This window comes from Hyperoodon ampullatus, assembly GCF_949752795.1.
Source record: "Hyperoodon ampullatus genome assembly, chromosome: 1".
Taxonomy (NCBI): domain Eukaryota; kingdom Metazoa; phylum Chordata; class Mammalia; order Artiodactyla; family Ziphiidae; genus Hyperoodon; species Hyperoodon ampullatus.
The window spans coordinates 223,302,309-223,328,757 of record NC_136914.1 but is presented as its reverse complement, the minus strand read 5'-3'; the positions used below and the strand labels follow the sequence as shown (position 1 = coordinate 223,328,757).

General features: G+C 43.0%; 2 protein-coding genes across 3 annotated transcripts in view; one reads left to right on the top strand and one right to left on the bottom strand.

The window, feature by feature from the left end:
* Positions 1-1,255: 1,255 nt before the first annotated feature.
* On the top strand, positions 1,256-6,660 carry MMP21 (matrix metallopeptidase 21; the record flags this gene model as incomplete). Its single annotated transcript, XM_079712239.1, is given in 5 exon segments — positions 1,256-1,382; positions 5,936-6,046; positions 6,049-6,130; positions 6,376-6,560; positions 6,563-6,660. Coding segments are annotated over 5 exon segments (603 nt in total).
* A 3,471-nt stretch (positions 6,661-10,131) lies between these two features.
* EDRF1 (erythroid differentiation regulatory factor 1) overlaps positions 10,132-26,449 on the bottom strand; it is a gene marked incomplete at both ends in the record, with an annotated part of 40,001 nt that continues 23,683 nt past the window's right edge. The window contains 6 exons of one of the 2 annotated variants that reach the window (XM_079699622.1): positions 10,132-10,303; positions 19,677-19,828; positions 21,544-21,659; positions 23,009-23,162; positions 24,687-24,836; positions 25,011-25,169. In XM_079699622.1, coding sequence (XP_079555748.1) covers positions 10,132-10,303; positions 19,677-19,828; positions 21,544-21,659; positions 23,009-23,162; positions 24,687-24,836; positions 25,011-25,169 — 903 coding nt within the window. The remainder of the gene's footprint in view (positions 10,304-19,676; positions 19,829-21,543; positions 21,660-23,008; positions 23,163-24,686; positions 24,837-25,010; positions 25,170-26,449) is intronic. The other variant, XM_079699623.1, reaches the window with a different exon arrangement.

Sequence of the window (26,449 nt, the reverse complement as noted above, 5' to 3'; positions counted from 1 at the left end):
ATTGCGATGTATATGGTTTTTTAGAAAATAAACTAGCAGGAAATCATTTTACTAAAAATTCTAATGTGTAACATATTCTTACCAGTAAGCAAAATAATGCTCTTCAGGATTTACTGCTGTGTCTGAGAGGTTTATCTGGTGCAAAGGTGACGTCGGGTCATGACCCCTGACACCTAATGAGTCTGGGCCATGTGCTGGGAACCTGGGGGTCAGAGACAGCACGGCTCCTGCCCTCAAGGGGCTGCAAACGCTGTGAAGGGACAAAGTCAGGAGGCAGCTGAGCTCAGCAGAGCCGGTCTGTACCTCACTCGGCAGGACTGTGGCCGGGGGAGGAGGGCAGTCCACAGCTTCGCTCTCCGAGGCTCTGTCGCCAGGAGCCTGACAGCGGAGTCCCAGGATGGCCGTCTTCGAAACCGAGTCGCCTGCCTTTTGTGTCAGTGTCATTGATTGTCATATTTTCCTTCAGAGATTGTATTTAAAACATTAGATTTCTTTTTTTTTTTCTTTAAATCCATTTCTTACAATTGTGGGAGGTTCTTGGCTGGGCAATGGTGTCACGTGACTTCAGCCCTCGGTCATACCTCTCTGCCCTTCTCCCGAGTCCTTACCCAATCCTTCCCTCCCCAAACATTTTATAAATGAGAAGGGACGTGGCACCAGGGCTGACCGGGCTGACCATCAGCGCCCGGCGTGCACCAGCTCCAGGCAGGAGGTGCAGGCAGCACGCAGGCCGCCAGACTGGGCTCCTGGGGTCCCACCCTCCTCACAGGTTTAACTTCCCCAAACTCGAAATGTTCACTTTACCTCCTGGAAAATCGCTCCTCGGCCCCAGATAAAGTGAAAAACATTTTGGAAAGAGCTGCAGGTTAACGATCCTGACCTGCACCCCATGGCCAGGTCAGCCAGGAGCTCCACACAGCTCAGCGTCCCCATCCCCAAGGCCACGAGGGAGAGGACACCCCGAGAGCTCCCCAGCTCAGGCAAGAGGAGGTCAGCTCGGCCCGTCCTCTGGGTGAACAGAGGCAGAGACTCATTCACACAGTCTTCAGTCTGCAGTGCTGTGGAATTAGCCAGCAGAGGGTAAACTCAATGAGGCCAAGTGACAGCAAAGCAGCACAGAGCCACCTGGCTGAGAACATTCTACTTATGAGCTCACAGCCCCAAACAGGAAGGCAAAGAAACCAAGATTCTACACGCACTGCCTCTGTCGTCTCAAACCCTCCCGCTGTTCCTGACCGTCACCCGGGGTGCGGCCATGGGGCAAGGGATGACCCCGCTCAGCACAGCCCCAGGATCCCCTTTGGGGGTTGCTCACTTCAGCGCCCTAGTCACCCTGCAGCTAAGACAGATGACACAGCACATCAGCAGGCTTGCAACGATCAGTAAGCCTCCGGCCATGGTGATCATAATCTTGAAGTCAAGCCTCTCAATTATCATCCTGCCGTCAAGCACACACTCGGGCAGAGAAGCGCTGGGGGCAGTGAGTGTGCCCTCACCGTGCCCAGCCACTTAGCAACCTCAATATGCCTCCTTCAGTGGAGGGAGTGTGAGCCCAAACCACAGAGCCTTCTGCGTGTAAAACGTGGATAAATCTTCCTAAGTTGCTCCAGGGTGGGTAAAGGGTTTATTTGTGGATGAAAAGGGACTGAAATGCGAAGTCTAGAGAGAAGAAAGTCAGAAGGACACATAGTGGGAGGACTCTTTCTTCCCCCTTTCGCAGGCAGTAACGTGCAGTTGCAAATCACAGACAGACCTACATTTGAGCCAGTGGCTTTGCTCCCAAACCCTGGGCCTCCTGAAATATGTTCACTTTCAGAGTCAGGCTTAAAAATCTCCTGTGGGAATAACTAAGGGAATGTCTTTTTTCCAAAAATGTTGTGTGTGCAATGCTGAGAATGTGCAAACCCACTTTGTAAATGATATGTGTTTTAGGGGAAAAAAAATGTCAGTTCTCCCAATGACAAGTAGGTCATGCCATCTTAGTATTTAAGGAAATTCTAGAAGCTCCCCGCCAAACCCTTCCCCCGGCTCCGAGGTGGAGAGTGTCCTGCACAGACAGACCAGGAGCCACCTTCGCCAGGAACCCCTCTCCCTTATTCTCTCTTTATTGTAGGTCACATGCCTTCCTCAGCTATTTTTCTTCTGAAATCCAACTGATTTCCTCAAAATCCAATTTACCTGAAATAAGCAATTTGGTTAATCAAACACTGTGAACCTTGAGAAGCCAGTCCCTTCAAAGGCTTGGTAATCACTGAAGAGGAGAGAAGTAACTTCCTGAGAAAAGCCAACGATTCCAATGGTAAGCAACACCTCCCTGAGTCCAGGCGTCCTGAGCTGCATGAAACCAAATAGAAATAAATTAAAAATAAAATGAATTGTAGGGAACAAGACCCTTCAGTAATAAATCCCCCGCTTCTATGATCCTAAGAAGGATCTCATTGTCATCTAGAGGGAGACCTGACTTCCAGATGTGCCATCTTCCGCCAGAGCTCAAGGGAGGGACAGGCAGGTCCTGGGGCTTTGAGACCCATCAGGACGCAGGCTGTGTGACATCAGCCCTCAGAACACCAGCTCCCAATCACAGACTTCTCAATTCTGTCCTGCATTTAGGTTTATTTTCGCCTCCCAGGAAATGCAGAATGTCTAGATGAAATTTTTGCATCATTTTGTTCTAAGTCTTGCAGCTTTGCATGTTCTGGTTTCCCTCAGAGAAAATAGTTAAGGTTTGTCTTCTAATCAAAACATAGTTTGAGATTTTGATAAAAAGATGGAAGAAAAACCCTGCCATGTAGGGGGAGTCAGTGTCCTTAGACCCAAGAGTTATGGCCACATGGTGGACACTATGTAGCCACTTATCACAACTCAGATCTGTGTTCACTGACATATATTGATCTGATTAAGTAAATTGATAAATAGAACTGACATATATAATTGATATATATAACTATATATTGATACATAATTTTTGTTTGTTTGTTTGTTTTTTGGCTGTGCCACATGGCATGCGGGATCTTAGTTCCCTGACCAGGGATTGAACCCGTGCCCCCTGCACTGGAAGCACAGAGTCTTAACCACTGGACCGCCAGGGAAGTCCCTATAACTATATACATAGTTTTATAAATGACTATATATATAAAACATACAATTGACATATATGTCAGAGTTCTATGTATGGTTATCTATGTTATACAGAGAGCATACAACTGACAGTATAGTTGAGAACTGTATACTGACGTTGATAACGTACTGTGCGGTGAGAAGAAGCTAGAGTTTGGTTCTGGTCACGTTTCTCTGATCACAAGGTATGGAGAGCCTGCCAAGCCAGTTCCACTAGACGAAGGGGTTCATTTAGCTACATGAGGCTCCTCGCGGAAGCCCGGGGGCAGGAGAGAAGCAGAGTGGACCTCACGGGCACAGGCGTGGGGACTGGCAGCCAGCAGGCTCCAGGCCATCTCTCTCTGGCTCTGTGTAAATGTCGCGTATCATAGTCACATGGGAAGTACAGGATGCCGGCGTGACACCTTACGTCATTTCATTCTGCCTTTCATCTTAGTTTTTGTTTTACAGGAAGTTTTTAGCTTCCGAGCAAAAGCTAATTTCAAATTTAATAAAGAACGAGACCACAGCTGAAAAGTGTGAATGCTGCCTGGGTAAATGTGATAAGATTAAAGGGTTATTGCTAAGTTTTAAGGCACAATAATGGTAGGTCAGATGCTTTTCTTTTTCTTTAGTCTGTCTTGGGAGGTGAGGCCGGGGTACAGACTCAGGAAGCAGAAGGAAGGCCTCAGAGCTGAGCAGGAATGAGGCGCGGCTGCGAGACAGCTGCGCCCTGGGAGGGGCGGCAGGGCCCTCACCCCGGCTGAGGCCAGGTTGCAGAGACCCGCCAGCCTGGACGCATGGAACACCAGGGTCGGGGGGACTTCACTGAGCAGGACAGTGGCAGTTTCTGAGCAGGGAGGGGCAGTGTTTGGCCAGGAGACAGAAGCTGAGGTGGGGCCTGCGGTGACACAGAGAAGGCAGCCGAGGGCCTTCCCCGGCCTCCATGCCCGGGGCGGAGGCTGGCCACCTGTGCAGACCAGATGGGCACAGTCTGATCACACACACAGTTTTGTGGTTGCTGCTTTCCCTTCCTCTGGCCACCCAGAAATAAGTCGTGGGCCCTCCCTCGGCCTGAATCCTAGTAGTAGAACCACATTTCTTTAAATTACTCAAAAAGAGGCCGGAGCCAAACTGAAAGAACTCTGCACACAACTGTTGCCATAGAGACCTGTGCATGAATCTGGTTGTCCTCTTCCTTCACGTCACACAGAGGAAGAATGATTTCAGTACAGTGACATAAAGAAATGGCCTCAGCGTGGACTTTGATGGTTCGGATCTTTTGGAGTTGTAAGCACATCTTTCTGTGCCTTAAGAAGTCCAGAATTTATATTGGGAACGCTCAAAGCATCTCAATTACAGAATTAGGTCACCATGGGGGTTTCTGTAATGACAGCTGTATTTCATTCTTGGAGCTTTAAAAAACATCTTAAATTTAACCTGCTGTGAATTCTCTAAGTTCAAAAATCATTCCAGTTAGTGAATCGCACCTTTAGCCGGACATGTCACACTCTTCTCAGTGGTAAACCTTTCCAAATATATTGAATATTTGGTTGCTAAGGAATGTAACTGCTTGTGATGCTTTGTGCATTGTGACCTCAAAAGTATCTAACTCAGTGGATTTATTCTATTGCACGCCGACAATATATGAAATATTCAGGGCAAGGAACAAATAAGGACCGCTTAGGGCTTCCCTGGTGGCGCAGTAGTTGAGAGTCCGCCTGCCGATGCAGGGGACACGGGTTCGTGCCCCAGTCCGGGAAGATCCCACATGCCACGGAGCAGCTGGGCCCGTGAGCCATGGCCGCTGAGCCTGCGCATCCGGAGCCTGTGCTCCGCAGCGGGAGGGGCCACGACAGTGAGAGGCCCACGTGCCGCGAAAAAAAAAAAAAAAAAGGACCGCTTAAAATAATCCTACACTGTTTCAGAGCATGAAATCAGCATTTGGATCTTAAAATGAAATTTTAAGATAACAAAATTACAAAATATTCATAGGACAGTGGGTAAAGTCGCCTGGGTAAAATTTGGGAGTCCCGGGCTGTAACCCTGCTTCAACCTAGGCTGTCTGAATTGGGGTGAACTGCTTCAACTCTATTCCAGTTTCCTCATTTGCAAAAACGGGGCCGGTGGTGGAACTAGATGATTCTAAAACCCTGGAATAAAGAAGAATCCAATAATAAGCATCATGATTTTTTTTCTTTAAAAAGAGAGGATAGGGGCTTCCCTGGTGGCGCAGTGGTTGGGAGTCTGCCTGCCGATGCAGGGGACACGGGTTCGTGCCTCAGTCCGGGGGGATCCCGCGTGTCGCGGAGCAGCTGGGCCCGTGGGCCATGTCCGCTGAGTCTGCACGACTGGAGCCTGCGCCACTGGAGCCTGTGCTCCGCAACAGTGAGAGGCCCGCGTACCAAAAAAAAAAAAAAAAAAAGAGGATATATTAATTAGGCTAGGAAAATGATTCGGGATAATCCATGGGCCCCTAACATGTAAAAGAAAAATCTTTAGACTATACAGGAAGGAGAAGAAAAATAAGATGTTGATGTGAAGAAGACTGCATGGTTTTTGTTGTTTTGTTTTTGCTTTTGATGAGCACCAATGCGCTGGGAGCTGCAGCGAAGATGTGAAAGAGAAATCGACTCCTGGGGTTAAATCTAGAGGTGATTCAAGGCCTGGGGAGTCGTTGCTTTGAGCAGAGGCCACTCGGATGGATGCTGCAAGTCCTGCTTTCTCCTGGAATCATGGCAGAACAGCACGGATGGCTGGGGCCCACACTGAAAGCTGTCTCTGTCGTTTCCTGTGACTTAATGGTAATAGAACACATTAAAACTTGTTTGGCTCTCAGAAAATCAATACCAGAGATATGACAGTGGCAAGGACCAGGCCCAGACAGAAGATGAACGGGGAAGAAGCTACCCCAGATTGATTTCAGAAGGATTTCCTGGCATCCCAAGTCCCTGGACGATGCCTTTTATGACCGAAGAAAGCGGTTCATTTACTTCTTCAAAGGGTCTCTCGTAATAGAAGGCTTTCCAGCCTCGTGTTGCTTCTGTCACCCTTGACTGCAATTTGTCAGATGACCAAGTTCTTAGTTAAAAGCTGTTTTCAATTACTGCAGACCTATATATACGGCCATGGCAGATCATCCCATCATACAGAAAATTATTAAGAACTTCAAGCCCAAAAAATTTGGTGCAAAGCCACAGATGTGCTTACCTCATTGCTATAAATTAACCTAAAAATCAATGACTTCCAGAAAAGCCCATCTTAACTTTGCTTTGCAAGTGTTTGCATCGATGTGAATAGAAATCAAGTCCTTGACCCTTACCCGATGAAGATTATTAAGGTTTTTCCGTATATAGAGCCACAAAGCCATTCTGTCAATGTATACTCAGCACTCCTGCACTCACCGCTCGCCTTCTTCTGCAAAGGCAGCACGTGCTGGAAAGTTGGCAATAGCAGGGACAAACAGATTCCTGGCTGCCTTCAAATGGCTTATTTCCCAAGCAGTCTAGCTCAGAGCAGTGGCTTGACGTCTGTGACGTCGATTCCTGCATCCTGAACTCATAATGAGAAAAATAGGCAAATGGAGAGCCAGAGGATTTCTAAGAGAAAAAGTCCGATTTCTTTTACAAAGAAAACCAACCAGATTTTTAGTAACTGAAGCAAATATGCCTCCTTAACTTAAAACCCAATGGGAAAAGCATTACTTGATCTTTTAAATTACTTGATTGGAAAATCAAATTTCTCAACAAATAATTTTACAAAAATTTTAGGAAAGGTTAGAAAAAGCATCCTGAGGAATCCCTGTCTGCCTTCCAATCTGTCTAGGGCTCTGTAGCCACGTTGCCAACACCCACCGTCTGTCCCTCCACCCACCTCGGCCCCAATTTCACTGGGAGATAGGAAGGCAGCCATAGCCATGGGTCCAATCACGGGAGATGCCACTCACCCCCTGAACCCCAAGGGCATGGAAATGATTTTACTGCACTGAAAACTCAGGGATTCAATGGAAAAGATCACAGAATTTGAATTAACTACACTCCAAAATCCCTGTCCTAAAAATTTATCTTTTTCTAATACTTCACAGTGTACAAAAGGTTTGTTTTTGGTTTTTTTTTTTAAGATGTTGGGGGTAGGAGTTTAGTAATTAATTAATTTATTTTTGCTGTGTTGGGTCTTCGTTTCTGTGTGAGGGCTTTCTCTAGTTGCGGCAAGTGGGGGCCACTCTTCATCATGGTGCGCAGGCCTCTCACTATCGCGGCCTCTCTTGTTGGGGAGCACAAGCTCCAGACGCGCAGGCTCAGTAGTTGTGGCTCACGGGCCCAGTTGCTCTGTGGCATGTGGGTTCCTCCCAGACCGGGGCTCGAACCCGTGTCCCCTGCATTAGCAGGCAGATTCTCAACCACTGCACCACCAGGGAAGCCCCCAAAAGGTTTTCATGTGTATTCCTCTCTTGCTTTTCACAACTGTTGTCAGTGCCAGGACAGATACTGCTGTGCACATTTCTAGATAAAGAAACTGGAGTTCCCTAGTTGTGTCTGGCCAAAGGTCGACCGGCACTGTAGCTCTTGACCTTCCTTCTCCTCATCCCAGCCTAGCGCCCTTGCACTCGCCATTCACGTGGCCCTCTTCTGTTTGAATATACATGCCTGCATCCCAAATGGCCCTGAACAGCTTTCCAGCTCGCTGTAATTCCTATAATGTGCGCCTCCCTCTTCAAGGCAGGAAACACTTTATATGGCAGCTTATTTATGTTCCGAGGGTTAGACTACCAAAATAAGACTCTTGAAGCTAATTGGATAACTTTATTTTTCCTGTGTCAGTTATCTTAGGCATCATGCTCGTTTAACTTTTACATAATACATAATACGGCGACCATTACCTGTTCTTAACGTAAACAAACCCCCCAAAGTCATATGTAATAAGGACAAAATTTGGGCACTGAAGTTAAACTGAAAAAGAACTCGCAACGATCAGGCCACAAATACCCCATACTTCTAAAGACACAGCTAAAACACAGGCACTTTAAAAAGCTTTAATTTAAATTAAAATTAGCAAATGACAAAAACATTTTAAAAGGACCTTTTCTTCCCCTGTAGGAACTTTCATGTTATTGCTCTGACAAATGAAGAGAGCTGGAATTGATACCTTCTTGCTTAAAAGCACATCTTCCTCTTGACTGAAAGGCTGTCTGCTAAGGAGAGAGGTAAGATGAGCGACTCTAATACCGTGAACTCCAGCTTCTTTCTGCCTAAGTAGAATATCCTTTGGAATTCATTAACCCTCAAATTAGATATAATCAATGGGCATGTCCGGCTTTAACTAACTAGAGTTTTATTCTGTGTGTGTGCTTGCCACAAGGGGAAACAGAATGACAGCTGTCCTGATATGAGACATCGTTGATTTTGTACAACTGCTTTACAATTTAGGCAAAACTTTCAATACTTCAGTCATTAGTTGATGCAAATCTGTCCCGAGGACAATGCAAACTGCATAATTACAAGGAAGTGGACAAATGGCAAGTGATAATTCTGCCAGGCTATGAGAGCTGTCAACTCACCAGTGAAAACATCTGAAAATCTCAGTGTACGAAAAAGGAGTTTGTAAAAATTCAGCTTAAAACAAGTTTATTCCAGACAGTTTTCTAGTCTAGTTCAGATTTCTTCAGAAGGGTGTGGCTAGTGAGTGGAGGGGGGCTGCACAGTGAAAATCATCTGCACGTGGCACCGAGCGGGGGTCGGCAGCAGCATGTCTTCCCACACTCAGGCCAGGCCAGCGGACTTGGTGGCGGGGCAAGCTCTCGTCTACAGAGGCATCGTGCACGTAAATCCAAACCATCAACCCAACAGGAAAGAGTATGCTGGATCTGTAGATTACGTTATCCTTTTGAAACAGATTAATTAACTATGACAAGTACAGCCTTGCATGCTGTAGGCACTGGAAAAATAGAGTATGTTTTAAGCAACTGGACAAGAGCCATGTAGCAGCAAGTGGTAAGTATAATATTCTAGTGAGAATTTAGTGGATGGCAGAATTTTAATGTTTTAATCTTCACTTTGTAAAATTTGTTAATTAAACCAGTTCACATCAAAACTCAATGTGAAGAATGAGAAATAGAAAACTACAAAGACATTTTAAATAAATAATTTATTTATTCAAAATAGTTTTCTTACCTTATTCACAGTTTCAAGTTTAAAATGAAAAAAAGGGGGGGGGAGTACCAATTCTTCATCAACTGTCATACAAAGTCAGAGGAAAGCAGATCCATTCAGAACATGCACTACAGAGAGAACTGCGCAATGGCTAGTCTTCGAAAAATCCTGTACTGAAGCTTAAGAAGGGCAGGCTTTTTCTGTGCAATTGAGAAGGGAACACTGTGGATGTACAGGAAGTTTCTTTAACTGACCTGAACCACTAAAATCATTTGGATAAAAGTTCCCTTGACCAAAGTAACATTTATCCAAGATAATTATCTCTTAAACCCATGTAGCTTAACATACTTCAAAAATATTTAAAAGTGTTAACTGGGGCTTCCTTGGTGGCTCAGTGGTTGAGAGTCCGCCTGCCAATGCAGGGGACACAGGTTTGTGCCCCGGTCCGGGAAGATCCCACGTGCCGCGGAGCGGCTGGGACCGTGAGCCATGGCCGCTGAGCCTGTGCGTCCGGAGCCTGTGCTCCGCAACGGGAGAGGCCACAGCAGTGAGAGGCCCGCGTACCGCAAGAAAAACAAAAACAAACAAAAAAAAGTGTTAACTGCCTCACAGCAAGTCTATTAATACTGAGGTACCACATGCTTCTCAAAGAAACCAATGTGGGAGCTCTGGGTCTGATTCTGATGTTGGCACCTCCAACGAGGAAGCCAAAGAACTCAACCATGACTGTTTGCCACGGAAAATGAGAACTCTGTTTCCACTGCTGTGCCTGTTTTAAGTGGATATTTCCCTCATATTTAATGAAACGAAGCACCAAATGGACACACTAGCCCCCGAGTGCAGAAGGCACTGACAGCATCTCTGCGGATGCAGCCCCAGGCGGGAGTCACTGAAGAGCACCGCCGTCTCCGCCGCTGCCCCGAGCCAGCTGGTCCAGCAAATGGACGAGGACGTCGATTCTTTCCAGGAGAGATGCGTTTTTGTTCGCAGTAGCTCTTAGAAGCTGGGAGTAAATCTGCTTGTTGGTTTTGAGGACTACATCTTCTTCAAGGTTACTACTGGGTTAAAAAGAGAGGGAGATGAAGCAAAGAGTGATGCCCACCAACAGCTGTGAAAGAAATCCAAACACTCAACACGGGCAGCCCTGCCACCACTTTTCACGTGGAAGCAGGTGTTCTATTAATGCCGACTCCACTGACTGCTTATGGGCCTGTTTTTAAACATTTATTTCAAACATCAATTAAAGCCAATGATTATCCTTTTTATAAACATTCGACTACCTACTATGTACCAGGAACTACTCGTGGTCATGAACAAAACAGACCCAGAGCCCCAGCCTCCGTGGAACCCACATTCTACTGAGGGAAGAGCTGGGGGAAGAGACGTTGAGACGGTGAAGAGAACAGACTAAGCTGACACGTGCTGTGCAGAAAACACAGTGGGGCCAGGCGAGGGCGAGAAGCCACGCGGTGCAGCTCCCGGGCCCACACCTAGAGCGACTGCGGACTGCTCCCCTGGAGCGAGCACTGCCGGAGACGGGCGCACTGCCCCTCATCTAGCTGACATGACGCGCAGCTCCCGTGTGAAGAGTGCCCCTCAGCTGGAGAGGTCTAGAGGGAATTTCCATTTCAAAACTGTCTTAACAAAAATTTCGTAAGTTTGCAGTTTATTTTGAAAATATCTCCCCAGTAGGGTAGATCGATGGATTATATTTATGTTACTGAAAAAGACTAGTAATCGCACGGCAGTTCATTTCTGGCATCCTTTTTATTTTTTGAGTCCGGATATAATAAACACAGAGCCCTGGCCACACAAACAGAGAACAGCTGAGAGTGCGCACATGCACACGAGATCTGCCCGTGACCCTGTGCCCTCGGGAGAGCAAGGACTGGTATTCTTATTTTGTAATGAAAAACTAAATGATGTGAAAACTAAGCCCAGAAGGGTTAAATAATTTGGTTCAAGGTCAAAATGTTTTCTGACTTCAAATGCTGTGTTCTTTCCACTCTCCAATATGCAAATCTTCCACCTTTGCCCGAGTGCCTGTTGGTCAGGCCTGCGGGAGAGCAAACCAGCAGCCTGGACCCTCCCTTCTGCCCCAGATCGAGGCTCAGGCTGTAGGGAGCCCCGCTTCTCTCACAGCCCCACTACTGCTCTTTGACAGGACCCACCTCTTCCACGCTGTGGCCGGCCTGACCACGGGCCCAGGCTGGCAGCCAACGGGAGCCCGCCCACACCCCCCTCTTACAGACCCCTTTCTCCTTCCCGCTCATTCTGACTTTCGCCAGACACATCTCCTCCTCTCTCCGCCCCACGCCCACCCAGCACCACCCACAGCACAGTAAAATGACCATTCAAAACATATTCACTCTCTGCAGTTCAGGCCTAAGATGGATATGTTTTAGGTTTTGGGGTTTTTTTTTGTGGGGGGAAGGTTAACATTCACAAACCTCCGATAACCTTATAAGACATTTAAACTCCTATCTGACAGTACTCAAAGCAACAGCACTTAACAATTAGAAACGCTGTCTGAAATATGAATTGGTCTCTGTGGACAATGACATCACACTGTCATTTTAGCTGGATGCCTAAGGATAACTGATGGGCTTCTGAGATCGTAAATATAAAACCCTTTGATTTGTTCTGATCATAATTCTGAATGTTAAATCTTTATCTTCCAATTTCTACAAATCATTCCCTTCCTTAAGCAACTCTCATCAACAGTTAATGAAACCTGCCCAGGTCCACAAAATAACTACCTCTGGGAATAATGATATTCATATTTATGAGAGGACCTCATACTCTCCTCAGGGGAATGCACTGGGATGGCTCAGCCACCTGTTCACAACCTGGGTCTGATTTCTGATGGACTGCTACCTGATGTTAAATATTTTCAATATTACTTCTTTATCTCAGGGCTCATACAGAGCCCTGACAGAGCAGTGGAATAGCAGCTCCAAGACTCACATCCTTGGAGGACGATTACTGGGCTGTCTATCCACCTGTCAGTGATCACTGTGCTGGTTGCCACTCTGTTCTGGCCTGCAGGGGTGAACCCTTGGACCCCATTCCGCAGGGGCTCTGCCCTCACCCCCGCACTGACTATGCTGGTTGGTCCAAGAGCAGGCGCTGCTCAAAGCTGCTTCTCTAGGAACCAGGTTCAGGCCCAGGACAAATTCAGTCTCTCTTCTCTATCATTTAGTCTCACTGTGCTTCCATTTCTCTGTATCTTTTTTTCTTTCTCTCTCTATACTGCAAAAACTTAGGTATTGTCAACAGCCATATCATTCAGTCTAGAAACTGGGAAACTGAAAAAGGCAACCTGAAGTAAAAGAAAGGAATTTATCTTATGCCATTAAGCTCTCTATAATGTACTTCAAATTTTATTGAACCGTATGAAATTGCCAGTATTTGACCATTTTAAAATTGACCATGCTTAATAAAAATTGACATGAAGTATAGTTCTAGCTGTGTTATTTAGGATTTACAATGGTATTGTCCTTTTCAATTTTATAATTGATTTGTTTTTGTTCATGTTTATTTTTCCTGCAGAAATAAACATTATGGTATCTACACAAACACACACACACACACACAGTTAATGAAACCATGAACTCTATCCTGAGGCGTCCTATCATTTCACAGGGTTAACTTTTTTCCAAAAGAAGGTAACCTACATTCTTTTCTTTTCCTTTTCACTATTCTTAACCGAATATTAGATGGACATACCTGGCCAGGAAAACCCATAAATCTAAAGGGTCTGTTCTCCGACTATGGCAGAGGGCATCCAAACCCTCAGAGACTACTTCTATTTTTTATACTTTTTCATTATATTAAACCCCAAAGCCAGCAAAAGGTCAAGAGGCTAAAGCAGTGAATATTAAAATGCAGTACAAGAGCAAATAAATTCTTGATCCAAAAAGAAAAAACACAACCCAACAGACAAAACCAGTGTTTCTGGCAGGACAGTGCTGACACAGCCGTCGTGAGTGCCTACACAATCTCAAAAGGAAAACAAAAATTGTTTTAAATTAAATGCATCTTAATTCTCTTAGATTTCTTTCCAATTCTTTAGGATTCTAAGAATTAAATTACCAAGCTCAGTTCATTCTGTTCTTTTCTTTTTTGGTGGGAGGGAAGGAAGAAACAGTCAAATTAAAAACATATGACTATTTCCTTTCTTTTAAAGGCTAATTTTGATTTCCCTTTACTCCAAAAAGGAATGTTCATTAATTCCTGGTGAAATAACTGGGCTTGCAGCACAGGATGTTCTCCTCTCCACAATAAAATTATAGATGTTCATGTGTGTATCAGTGAAACATGAGAGAAACAGTCATTGACTTACTAGTCAATACGTCTCTATGTTGTGCAACCTGTTAACATACTAACCGTATTAACACATGCAGCACATTTAAGTCTTTTATTTAATAAACCTTAAGAAACGAACACAGATTAGCTAAATAGGACTTTATGCATCACGTGTAAGAAGTTTAGGTTAAAACTTTTTAACTAGAATAGTAATAACTTGAATAAACAGAACGTTAGAGGACCCTCCACTAAAATAAAAATGACTCAGGTCATATACGTATGACTGTTAACGAGTATAAAGGATACTAGAAGACTGAACTGTTACGTGTTAGCCAATTACTTAAACCATGGATTTGTGAAAAACGATGAATCACTGTTTCTCACATCTCATATATATTTATACTGCCACTTTGTGGAAACCAGTAAAAAATTTCTCAAAATTTATCCACTGCTGTTAAAAAGGAAAAACCATGCGTTTTTCCAGCTGTGCATCACCACACGCACAGCTCCTTTGCCTTCTGGTTCTTCAGAAGATGGGTGTGTCGGCTACCCTTGCTGTGCACCAGTGACGGGGAGCAGCCGCCCAGGGCTAACAACGGGGCTGGGGCGGCAGCGCACCTGATACCCAGGGCTCCTCTCAAAACGAACCCGCTTCTCAGACCAGACAGAATTACTCAAAAACAATTAGGAGAGGGAGTTTCTGCTTAGGATGTAGAGAGCTGGGAAAACTACCATTCCCACCCTTACGACAAAAACAGCAATAAAAGCAGGACAACCTACAAGGTCATGACTTTGCTTGAACCCATCAGAGAGCTGGGGTTGCAGGGCCACCAACCAGTCTGAAAACTAAGGACAGAGAGGCTAACACTGGGCGAGACAGGAAAGTTCTTCCTCACGTGGGGCGGACACAGCTGGACACGGAAAGAAGAATTCAGCTAAAATCCTTAATGAGCTGGTAGAGGTCGAGAGGGGGCTGGTGAGGGAGGGGCCTGCAAGAGCCCCAGCAGGAGCTGACGTGAGAGCCCGAGCCCGGTGAGAGTCCCCGGCCACGCTCCGGGCTCCCGTGGTGCAGGCCTGGGGGAGGGGAACAGCTGCGGCAGCGGTGGGAGGGGGCGGACCCTTCTCCGCAGGAACCGGAAGCCTGAATATGTGGGCGGGGGTGGGGAGGGAGCAGCGCTGGTGGTGAAGGTCAGTGCAGACGGGGGAAGGGAAGGGAAGAAACACTAGCCCTGGGGGAGGGGCGGGAGCAGGGGGAAGGCCGCACCCCTGACACTCAGGGACGCAGGGTCTGCCCCAGACGGAGGCTTACCCGAAACAAGTGAGAAGCCCGGCCCACTCCCCCTCCCCTCCCTAACAGCTACAAAGCACCGAGGGACCGGCGAGTGGAAGACAGCTGGGAGCTGTAAGAGCATGAAGACAGGCCCTCTTTGAGATGCTACAGGAAGAAGACGACCAGACGTGAAGATGGAGAAGACGGTACAAGAAGCCTCCACAGAGCTGCTCCACGCCAATCCAGGCACTGCCAGAGGAGCACGGGAGGTAACCAAGGCAACAAGAAAATCTCAACCACAGCTCAACGCCAGACCTGAAAAATGAACTCAAACTCCCCACACTGAAGGCCTAGCGTGAGACAGGTGTACAAACTTGCCAGGCTTAATAATCATTTCCCTCAGTCTCTACTATCCTATAGGAGATGCCCAGTTTCCCACAAACAATTACAAGATGTAGAAAGGCAATGAAACCACACACTGCCAGGAGTCAAAGAAGCAAGAGAACCAGACTCAGACACGACACAGATGTTGGAACCATCTGATAGGGGATTTAAAATGACAATGATTAAAAGGCTCAAATGGAAAATGTGGACAACACGCAGCATCAGATTGGTAACTTCAGCAGAGAGAGGGAAACTATAAGAAAAAACCAAGGGAAATACTAGAAATGAGGAACACAGTGACAGAGACAAAGAATGCCTTCAACAAGTCCAACCGTATATGACACAAAACTGAGTCAACAAACAGCGAACTTGAAGACAGGTCAAGGGAAATCTCCTAAGCTGAAACACAAAAAGAAAAAACCTGTAAAAAACAGAACACCTAAAAGCTGTGGAACAGTATCAAACAGTTTAATATAGGTATAAGTGGAACCAAAGAAAAAGAGAAGTTGGAGAAGAAATAAAAACACTGAGGAGGGAAAAAAAAAATCATACCACCTAGGCATATAATGCCCACAACTGCTGGGGGAAGAGAAGGAAGAAATCTTGAGGGCAGCTAGAGCGAAAAAGGTACATGACATACAGAAGAACAAAGATCAGAACAGCAGACTTTGTCAGAAAATGGGCAAACCAGAAGGCAATGCAGTGACATCTCTGAAGTGTGGAAAGAACTCTATACCCAGCCAAAAGATCTTCTAAAACCCGAAGTAATAAAGGCTTTCACAAGAAAGGAGGAATTCCTTGCTAGCACACCTATACTATAAAAAACGATAAAGGAAGTTTTTCATGTAGAAAGAATATGATACCACACAAAAAAAATGGTCTATCTACACGGAAGTTAAGAGCACTAGAAATGGAATAAATAAAGGCAAAAAAAGTCCTTGTTCTCTTAAAACTCTATATAAACAAAAGGCATACTATCTAAGCAAACACAGTAGCAGTGTATTGTTTGTTTACTATGTGTAAAAGTAAAATGAATGATAACAGTACAAATGATGGAAGGGAAGAACTGGGAGCATATTGTTTTAAAGTCTTCACACATGTGAAGCAGGATAATATTATTTGAAGGTGGCCTCCGATTAAGAATGTAAACGCTGGGTCAACCACCAGAACTTTAAAAAGTGGTATAAATAATAAATCAATAGTGAAATAAAAAGGAATCATAGAAAATGTTCAATTAACTCAAGGAAGAAAAAGACAAACAGAAAACAGCTAGCAAGATGATAGATTTAAATCTAACTACATCAGTAATCACATTAAATGTGACTGGTCTAAAAATACCACCTATTAAGTTTGGATTGAAAAAGCAAGACTCAACTATATGCGATCTATAAGAAACTCACATTTAATTTAAAAGACAGAGCTAGGTCAAAAGCAAAAGATGGAAAAAGACATTAACCAAAAAAAGCTGAGCAGCTATATTAATATCAAAGATGGACATCACATGTTATATAAGGGGCTCAGTTCTCCAAGATGTAACAGTCCTAAATGTGTATGTGACTAATAGAGCCTCAAAATATGTGAAACAAAACTGAAAGAATCGAAAGGAGAGACAGATGAATCCACACAACCGTCACTGGAGACTTCAACGTGCTTCTCTCAGTAACTGACCGAACAATTGGACAGAAAGTGTGAATACAGAAGACCTGAGCAACACGCTGAACCAACTAAACCTAACCGACATTTACACAACACTCCGAACAGTAAGCTACTCATAATTTTCAAGTGCACATGGAACACCTGCCAAGGCAAACCATATTCTTGGCCATAAAACAAATCTAAACAACTGTGAAAGAAGAGAAATCATATGCAGTTATGATCTCAGCCCATAGTGCAATTAAAATAAAGCAATCAGTAATGGAAAGATATCTGGACAGTCCCAATATTCAGACATTAAGCAGCATGCCTCTAAATAATACATGGATCAAAGAGGACATCTCAGGGGATATAAAAAAATTACTTTGAACTGAATGAAAAGGAAAATATATCAAAATTTGTGAGATAGGGCCTCCCTGGTGGCGCAGTGGTTGAGAGTCCGCCTGCCGATGCAGGGGATACGGGTTCGTGCCCCGGTCTGGGAGGATCCCATATGCCGCGGAGCGGCTGGGCCCGTGAGCCATGGCTGCTGAGCCTGCGCGTCCGGAGCCTGTGCTCCGCAGCGGGAGAGGCCGCAGCGGTGAGAGGCCCGCGTACCACAAAAAAAAAAAAAAATTTGTGAGATATAGCAAAAGCAGTGCTTAGAAGAAAATTTATAGTGGCAAATACTTATATTTAAAAAGAAAAAGGGTCTCAAATCAGTAATTTAGGCTTCCACTTTAAGAAACAAGAAAAAGGGACTTCCCTGGTGGCACCGTGGTTAAGAATCTGCCTGCCAATGCAGGGGACACAGGTTCAAGCCCTGGTCCAGGAAGATCCCACATGCCACGGAGCAACTAAGCCCGTGCTCCACAACTACTGAGCCCATGCACCTAGAGCCTGTGCTCCACAACAAGAGAAGCCACCGCATGAGAAGCCCATGCACCACAACGAAGAGTAGCCCCCGCTCACCACAACTAGAGAAAGCCTGCCCGCAGCAACAAAGACCCAACACAGCCAGCCAGCCATAAATAAATAAATATATATATATATATATATATATATATATAAAAACAGAAAAAGAGCAGATTAAACCCAAAATAAACAAAAGCAAGGAAATATAGATAAGTGTAGAAATCAATGGCACTGAAAATAAAAAAACAATGGGGGAAGAGAAACCAAACCAAAAGCTAGTTCTTTGAAAAGATCAATAAAATTGATAAACTTCTAACCAGACCAAAAAAAAAAAAAGAGAAGATAAAACTAATATCAGGAATGAGAGAAGGGCTATCACTAAAAACTCCTTTAGATATTAAAAGGCTAATAAGGGAATACTGTGAACCTATATATTTGACAACAGATGAAACTCAAGAAGAAAAAAAGACAACTTGAATAATATTATATCTATGAAATGAAATTGAACTAATTATTAAAACTTTTCATAAAGCCAACTCTACGTTAAAATGGTTTCACCAATAAATTCCAATCTCTTTCAAAAAACAGGAGAGGGAACACTTGCCAATTGATTTTATGAGGCCAGCATTGCTCAAATACCAAAACCAGATAAAACCATTATAAGAGACGTATAGACCAATACCCGTTATGAACAGACACAAAAATTCTCAACAGAATATTAGCAAATGGAATCCAACAATACATAAAAAAAAAAAAATACACCACAACAAAGTACTAGTTTATCCCAGGGATTCAAAGCTGGTTTAACATTTAAAAAAAAAATCAATGTAATCCACTATATTAACAGATTAAAGATGGAAAATGATAGTCATTTCAATGTATATAGCACAAGCATCTGACAAAAATTTAACATTCATTCATGATAGAAACTCTCAGCAAACTAGGAATAGAAGGGAACATCGTCAACTTGATCTACAAAAACCTGTAGCTGATGTCACACTTCATAGCAGGAGACAGAATGCTTTCTCCCTGAGATACTAAGGAACTGAAATCAGGAGAGGAATTAACTATAAAGAGGCAGCAAGAGGGAATTCTTGGATTGATGGAACTGCTCTGTACCATGATTTAGGCAGTAGATATACATATCTATGCATTTGCCAAAGCTTGAAGAACTGTACACCACAAAGGATGAATTTTACTATATATAAATAAAACATAAAAAGAGACAAAAATTATCTGTATCCCAATTTTATAAATTGGTAAAATATGCACAGGATAACTGACAAGAATGAATATATTAGGATAAATGATTTTCTTTTTCCTTTTTCTATTTTTCAAATTTTGTAATATGGCTAGATTATACTTACACTAAAAAAAAAAAGAAAGGCATATTGTTTATTATTTTCCTGATCTAGTATTTACTACCAGAATTTCAAATTAAATTAATAATCCCAACATAATAACTCTGGAAAACAACATAATTGTATAAGATGTTATAGGTGTATTTGCTGAGATGCTCACTCTTCTCTTCACTAGTTTCTTGGGTAGAGAGACTTTGAGGTTTTGTCACCTACTTTTTATGATGCGCTTGGCCCTGAGTATCTAAACTATAGTTCTGACTTCCCATTAAACACAATGCTCAGAAGAGTGACAAGAAACAGTCAAGGTCTTCATTCCAGGTCATTCATCTCTCTCAGGGAAAATATTACAACCTATAGGGTATTTACCCTTAGGCAGCAAGATTTGTTTCTATAATCTCAACACGTAGTAGGCCACGTGGAGATGATTCTCACTCAATTTAACAAATCACGAAAGAGCACCACTTAAAAAACACAACAAAGAATGGGGCCCATCCTTTTACAGTATCAGTAATAAAAAGTATATAGGTAAGGTGCTTGGAAAGAAATTTCCACAAAATTTACCTTGTTTTCTTTTTAGTTGAAGACAGCAGTTTGATGGACTGAAGAAGAAGGAATGACAAGCGAGATTCAAATATACCCAGGAGTTTTATCACTTCTTCTCGATTGAGGCTAGGAGAAGAATCAGCAGCTGGAGGGGTCTCTTCACTCTTAGGCTAGAAACAACAAAAAGTTATTTCACCCAAGCTACCTCACAGTTTCATACTAAAGTGATGGAACTGCCATTTCAATAATCCAGTAAACTTTTAAACCAAAAGCAAAACAGAGCAAACCTGAGATGATTTTTCCTCGGGGACAGCCTGCTGGCAGCCTCATCACGGCCTCCTCCTCCCTCCCCTGAGAACATTCTGATAGACTAAACCACATTAAAAAAATGTCTCAGACCTAAAAGGCACTTACGTAGAAGAAACTAATCCTGAACAAACCTCCTGACGTTCCAACGTCAGACGCTCAAGGAGCAAGATGGAAATGGGTACTGTATGGTTTGAGAACCAGAGTTTGGAAATAGGCTGGAGGCCACAGGGACTCAGGGAAGCTTTCAGCAGAAGGCAGCATGAATGTGGGAACGCCTGGCAAACCGGAAAGGCCTTCCCAAGGAGTCTGCTTAAGCCCAATCACCGTTCAACTGCAGACAGTTTAGTGGAAATTATAAAAGGCGGCACAGACCTTTCTCTTAAAAAAACAAACAAAAAAACAAAAGCAAAACTTAACAGACTTTATACTCCCAGGGCCTTATTATTAACCAAGGTCTATGTGGTTATTTAAAGAAATAATTTTTTTTAAATAAATTTATTTATTTTATTTTTGGCTGTGTTGGGTCTTCGCTGCTGCACGCAGGCTTTCTCTACTTGCAGCAAGCGGGGGCTAATCTTTGTTGCGGTGCGCGGGCTTCTCATTGTGGTGGCTTCTCTTGTTGTGGAACACAGGCTCTAGGCACGCAGGCCTCAGCAGTTGTGGCACGTGGACTCAGTAGTTGTGGCTTGCGGGCTCTAGAGCTGAGGCTCAGTAGTTGTGGCGCACGGGCTTAGCCGCTCCGCGGCATGTGGGATCTTCCCGGGCCGGGGCTCAAACCCGTGTCCCTTGCATTTGGCAGGCGGATTCTTTTTTTTTTTTTTTTTTTTTTGTGGTATGCGGGCCTCTCACTGTTGTGGCCTCTCCCGTTGCGGAGCACAGGCTCCGGACGCGCAGGCTCAGCGGCCATGGCTCACGGGCCCAGCCGCTCCGCGGCATGTGGGATCTTCCCGGACCGGGGCAAGAACCCGTGTCCCCTGCATCGGCAGGCAGACTCTCAACCACTGCGCCACCAGGGAAGCCCGGCAGGCGGATTCTTAACCACCGTGCCACCAGGGAAGCCCACAAGAAATAATTTTAAAATATAAAAGATAGGGCTTCCCTGGTGGCGCAGTGGTTGAGAGTCCGCCTGCCGATGCAGGGGACACGGGTTCATGCCCCAGTCCGGCAAGATCCCACATGCCACGGAGCAGCAGGGCCCACGAGCCATGGCCGCTGAGCCTGCACGTCCGGAGCCTGTGCTCCACCATGGGAGAGGCCACAACATTGAGAGGCCTGCTTACCACACACAAAAAAAAAAAAAAAAAAAAAAAAGTATATATATATATATATATATATATATACATATAAGATACACTTGTAAATTTGAGTTTAATAATTCCACAAAGAAAATGTAATAAATCACTGTTAACATGTTTTTATGCAGAGCATATGTATTTATGTATGTATCTGTACACACACAATGCATATACAGACACATATATACACATATACGCATCCCATATGCCCACTATACACAGTCATGTAGCATTTAGTTTAAGACACATAAAAAACAATGATAAATCTTTTTTCCATTTACCTGGTCAAAGTCCTCTACAAGCTCCTTTCTGATGAGCTGGAATGCACGCTTAGTTCTCACCATTATATCAAGAGCCCCAGAAAGTGTTTTTAATTTTCCAATATTGCTATTCTGACCTAGAGTGTCAAACACAAAATGATCATTCCTTTAAATATAAATCTAGAAACCCATCCAATGTCAATGTATTAATGAAAATTCAGATTTTCAAATGCTGTAAAGGTAACTCATGAGAATCCCAAGAAATCTTCTAAATCCAACTTTTGTCTAGTAATTATCCCTAAAGAAAAACAGTAGGACTTGACAAGGCAGTAAACAATCATTGTTTCCCTGCCTCACTATCTGGTTTTACAGTCACAGTATTAAACATTTTTTAAAAAGGGAATTAAGCATACTTAACCATCTTAGCAAACTTGTTCCCAGTATCTACTTTTTTTTTTTTTAAATAAAAACGATGCCTGCTCATTCTAAGGAATTCAAACATGGCAGAAAATTCAAAGATGCAAATTGGAAAAGAAGATCACCCCAGACTGCCCCCAGAAAGAGCTACTATTAATCCTGGGTGACCATCCAAGACATTCAGCTAGGCTCTATGTACTGACAAAAAGTTTAAAAAGATGCTTTTAGTAAAAAGTATTTCTAAAAACTGTTCTGAATAGGTAATACACTGTCAAAATGTATAAGGTACAAATGGGCATACACTGACAGCCACGGAAGTGACAGTGCTGTCAGTTTCTCGCCCATCCTTCCAGAGATACTATATAAAGAGTCATGCATATGTTAAATATTAAATTTATTTTAATTTTATAGAAGAAAACAACTGAAATGAAACCAATGGAATGGCTGTACTTCAAATAAACGTCTCTTGTTGCTTTACCACACGAGAGATATTTCTCAAAAGATCCCTGTGCGGAGGGGGAGCCGGTGAACAAGAGCGAGGAGGGAATTCAGAAAAAACCGCTCAGTGGTGGAGGGCCAGCTTACTCCGCCGTGGGAAACGATACGTGAAGCGCCTCGCTTTCGCCCTCCCTGCCCTCCCACTGCATCGCCACCTTGCTCAGGATCTGCAGTTAAAGTCTGCTCTAGAACCACAATCCAAAGCTGCCAGTCCTGGTTCTTCGTTCAGGGGGACTCAGGCCCACCACTTCTCCATCACCGTTTTCCACTCTCATCTTGCTCATGATGCTTAAAATCTTTGTCTAAACTAACTTGTCATAATTTTTTTTCAAGTAAGAAATCCTGGGCTATATTTCAGTATATCTACTCATTAAACATAAGCTAATGCATTTCTCTAAGTTTTAAAAAGCATTTCAAAAAATGTCCCTACCCAAAGACATTAACTATGGGCAAATGCAAAAGAAAACAATATTGCTCACATCTAAGAGAGATCCACAGTCTGCCTCACTCTAAGACAATCCAACACTAAGCCAAGGCATACAAATCTGAGAAATAAAAAAGTGAGACTTACTGGTCATCTGAAATTCTGCAAATGCCACTCTTTCTAACTGTACTCTAAGTAGTTCACATGGAGCATCTTTCAGAAGCTGAAAAAGCTTCACAGCTTTGCTGTAATGAAGATCTGCTAGCACCCGGTGCTGCTTCCTAAGATATTCATCACCAACCTAGAACCAAAAGTAAAATAAATCCTAAGGCTTTGATTTCACAATAACTACTTAACCAAGTCTCTTGGACCACTAAATACTTTTTAGTGTTTTGTTATGTCTTAGAGTTTTAGCTCTTACATTTAGGTCTTTAATCCATTTTCAGTTTATTTTTATATGTTATGTGAGGGAGGAGTCTAACCCTATCCTTCTGCACGCAGATGTCCAGTTGTCCCAGCATGATTTGCTGAACAGACAATTCTTCCCCCAGTGAATTGTCTTCGAATTCTCTCAAGCTTGCTTTTGCCGTGAGGGTATTAGGCCATCTGGACAAATGTGAATTTAGGTTGGGGGCCCTCTGTGGCAAGGGGAAAAGAGTCTAGGGCCAGCTCAGAGTGGAAAAAACACTCTCCAGATTCAGCTGGACCTCAAAGGACAGTATTTCCAGGATAAAGGCATCCCAGAAGTAAACCCATACCCAAGGAACTGCAAGATAATTTGTCTTGGTGCTGAGCTAAGAAAGGGAGAACAGCAAAACAATAAAAAAATATCCCTGAGAAACTATAAGCACAAGACTCCTGGCAGAAGCAAGGCAACCTCTCTGAAGGAAGGCACCTTCAGCTCAGGCCTCAAATTATCCTTAGAAATACATGCATTTGAGAACCAGGATTCAGGTACAAGACTGTTCATCATATTATTGCTAATAGCCTCAAACTAGAACAACCCCAAAGTTCAGTAATCATAGAATGGGTAAATAAACTGTGATATATTTTATTCATTTAATGAATACTATTGAGCTGAGAAAATGAACAGCTACATGTATCAACCTGAAAGAATCTCCAAAACATGATGTTAACTAAAAAGCAATAAGCCACAGAAGAATATGTACAGTATGACTTGCTCTATAAATTTCACAACCAGGTAAAATGTAAACATGCTGTTTAAGTGGTAAAACACAGAAAAGGTACAGACATAATAGAAAATCTGGGACAGTAGTTAATCTAGGTGGTTAAAGACAGAAAAGGTACAGACATAATAGAAAATCAGGGACAGTAGTTAATGTGGGTGGGTACTGAGAGAGACTCAACAGGGAGGGGTACACATCGGATCCCTGAAGGAGTCTTCCATTCCTTAACCTCAAGGTGAGGTACACAGGAGTTTCCTTTGTTATTCTTTAAACTGTATAAATGCTTCACATACATCTTCTATGTGCTTTTATATGCATGCTCTATTTCACAATAAAAATTTTTTAAAATGATCAATGCATACTTTAAAATTGGCATAGAACCGCTACTATAAAGCCTAACTACATTTTAAAAAAATCTAAATAATACACCCAGGCAAACACATAATTTTGCAAACTAAGACCCAATTATAATAGAAAAATACATAGCATAGGAGAGAGGGGAAAAATACCTACAGTCCAAGTTTTTCTCAAATGGCTAAAAGAATAGATGGCATTTTAAATGTCTACAGAAATGTAAGAAAAGCACCAGAACACTTTTAAATGGACTTGGCACTTAACTTGAATCGAAATGGCAATACCTGATTCCTCAGACAACTGTGGTACATGGACGCCAGCCTGTGATGGATGGTTGCAGCTCGGTACTGACAAAGAGGCTGTCGAGCAGACACCAAGTCCACGTCACAGTATTTCAGGGACTTCATCATAGCTTCACTGACTTCTTTTTCAATCTGTGTATTTTTTTTAAGGGGGAGGAAAAAAATGACAATCCCATAATCTTATGTAAGAATTTTAAAAACATTTAAATACTGCGTGTCAAGGAAAAGACTGTAACAGATGCTCAATATCTGTCAAACAAAGGAATAAGTAAGGTTAAGACTTCTTTATAATCCAGCAAATATTACCTGCTCTTGAGCTTTTCTAGATAACGGAGCATAATCTTGCTGTAGAGTTGCCATAGTAAAATAAGTAGTGGACAATTCCCAATTCACTGAGTCCCAAACAGCTGGGTGTGTGTCTCGTGTTCCCAAGGATCTTAGAGCTTTCAAGTAGTAATCAACAGCCTGCAAGGGAGGAAAGAGGACCGTTGTGACTCAGTTTAAATATACACCATAAAGTAAAACATGCCTCACAATCACCCCAACATTAATTTGAGAGAATTTATAAAAGACCAATATCATGAGGAAAGGAAAAAAGTAAATCAGTGACACAATTTCAATGAAGAAAGTGATTTAAAGTGGACTGCATGTTGCCCACATTTTCTCTCGAGTCTATCATCAGCCCATCTGAGTGTCTTATGACTCATGTGAAGCATGAGGATGCATTTTTTTCATTTGTTTTCCTTTCTTTCTAAATGAGAATTACAGCTTATATGACTAGCAAAATAGGAAAAATAATCTGACAAGTCTATGGATAAAAAATTTGCTGGGTTTGATTGTATAAAGAAGCAACCCTTCCCACCTCTGTCACCACCATGCTGAAATACATGGTCATTGTATGTAATCAAATAAAATCACACTGAATTCCATCACCCAGCAATAATTTCTACATTTCTGGTGTGTACTTACTCACATTTTCTGTGTATATGTAGGCTTAAAGAAAAACAAGATCACTTTTTTTTTAAGTTCTCTATGCAATGAACATTGCTCACTAATGTAATTTAAACAGCTTCAAAGTTCTCGACTAAATGAGTGTTCTTGTACCTCCCCCAACGCTGGATATTACCATTTGCCAAAAAATATTCACAATTTGATTAAAAAAAACTTTATTTTAAAATTTCATAAAAGTTTAAATTTTGAAATTTTTCTTACATATTAACCATTTACTTTTTTTTTTTTTTAACACGTATGACTTTTTTTGTTCAAGGTTATTCTTCTATTGGGGCAGTTTATTTTCAATGATTCTTAATTGTTCTTTATATATTAAGGGTTTATTAACCTCTGATCTGTCATGTGTGCTCTAAGTATTTTCCCTGCATTGTGGACTGCTTTTCAATTTTGCTTTCTGTTGTGCATTTAAAAAACAATTTTTATGCATTTGAATTTATCCATCTTTTATGTCGCAATTTTTGCTCTTTGTGTTATGCTGCAAAAGTCCTTTCCCATCCCATCAGATAACCGTCTACCTGTATTTTCCTCTGGGACTTCCAGAGTTTCACTTCTCCGTGTCGATCTTTAATCCATCTGACATGCTCTCGCTACACCGACGTAATTTACTGAACAATCATCTTTCCCTACCAATTCAACCTGTCATCTTCACTACTAAATTCTCAGTATTCTTCCAGTTTCTAAGTGTTTTAATGATCTGTCGAGTCCTGTGCCATCACCACAGTTGTTAATTATTT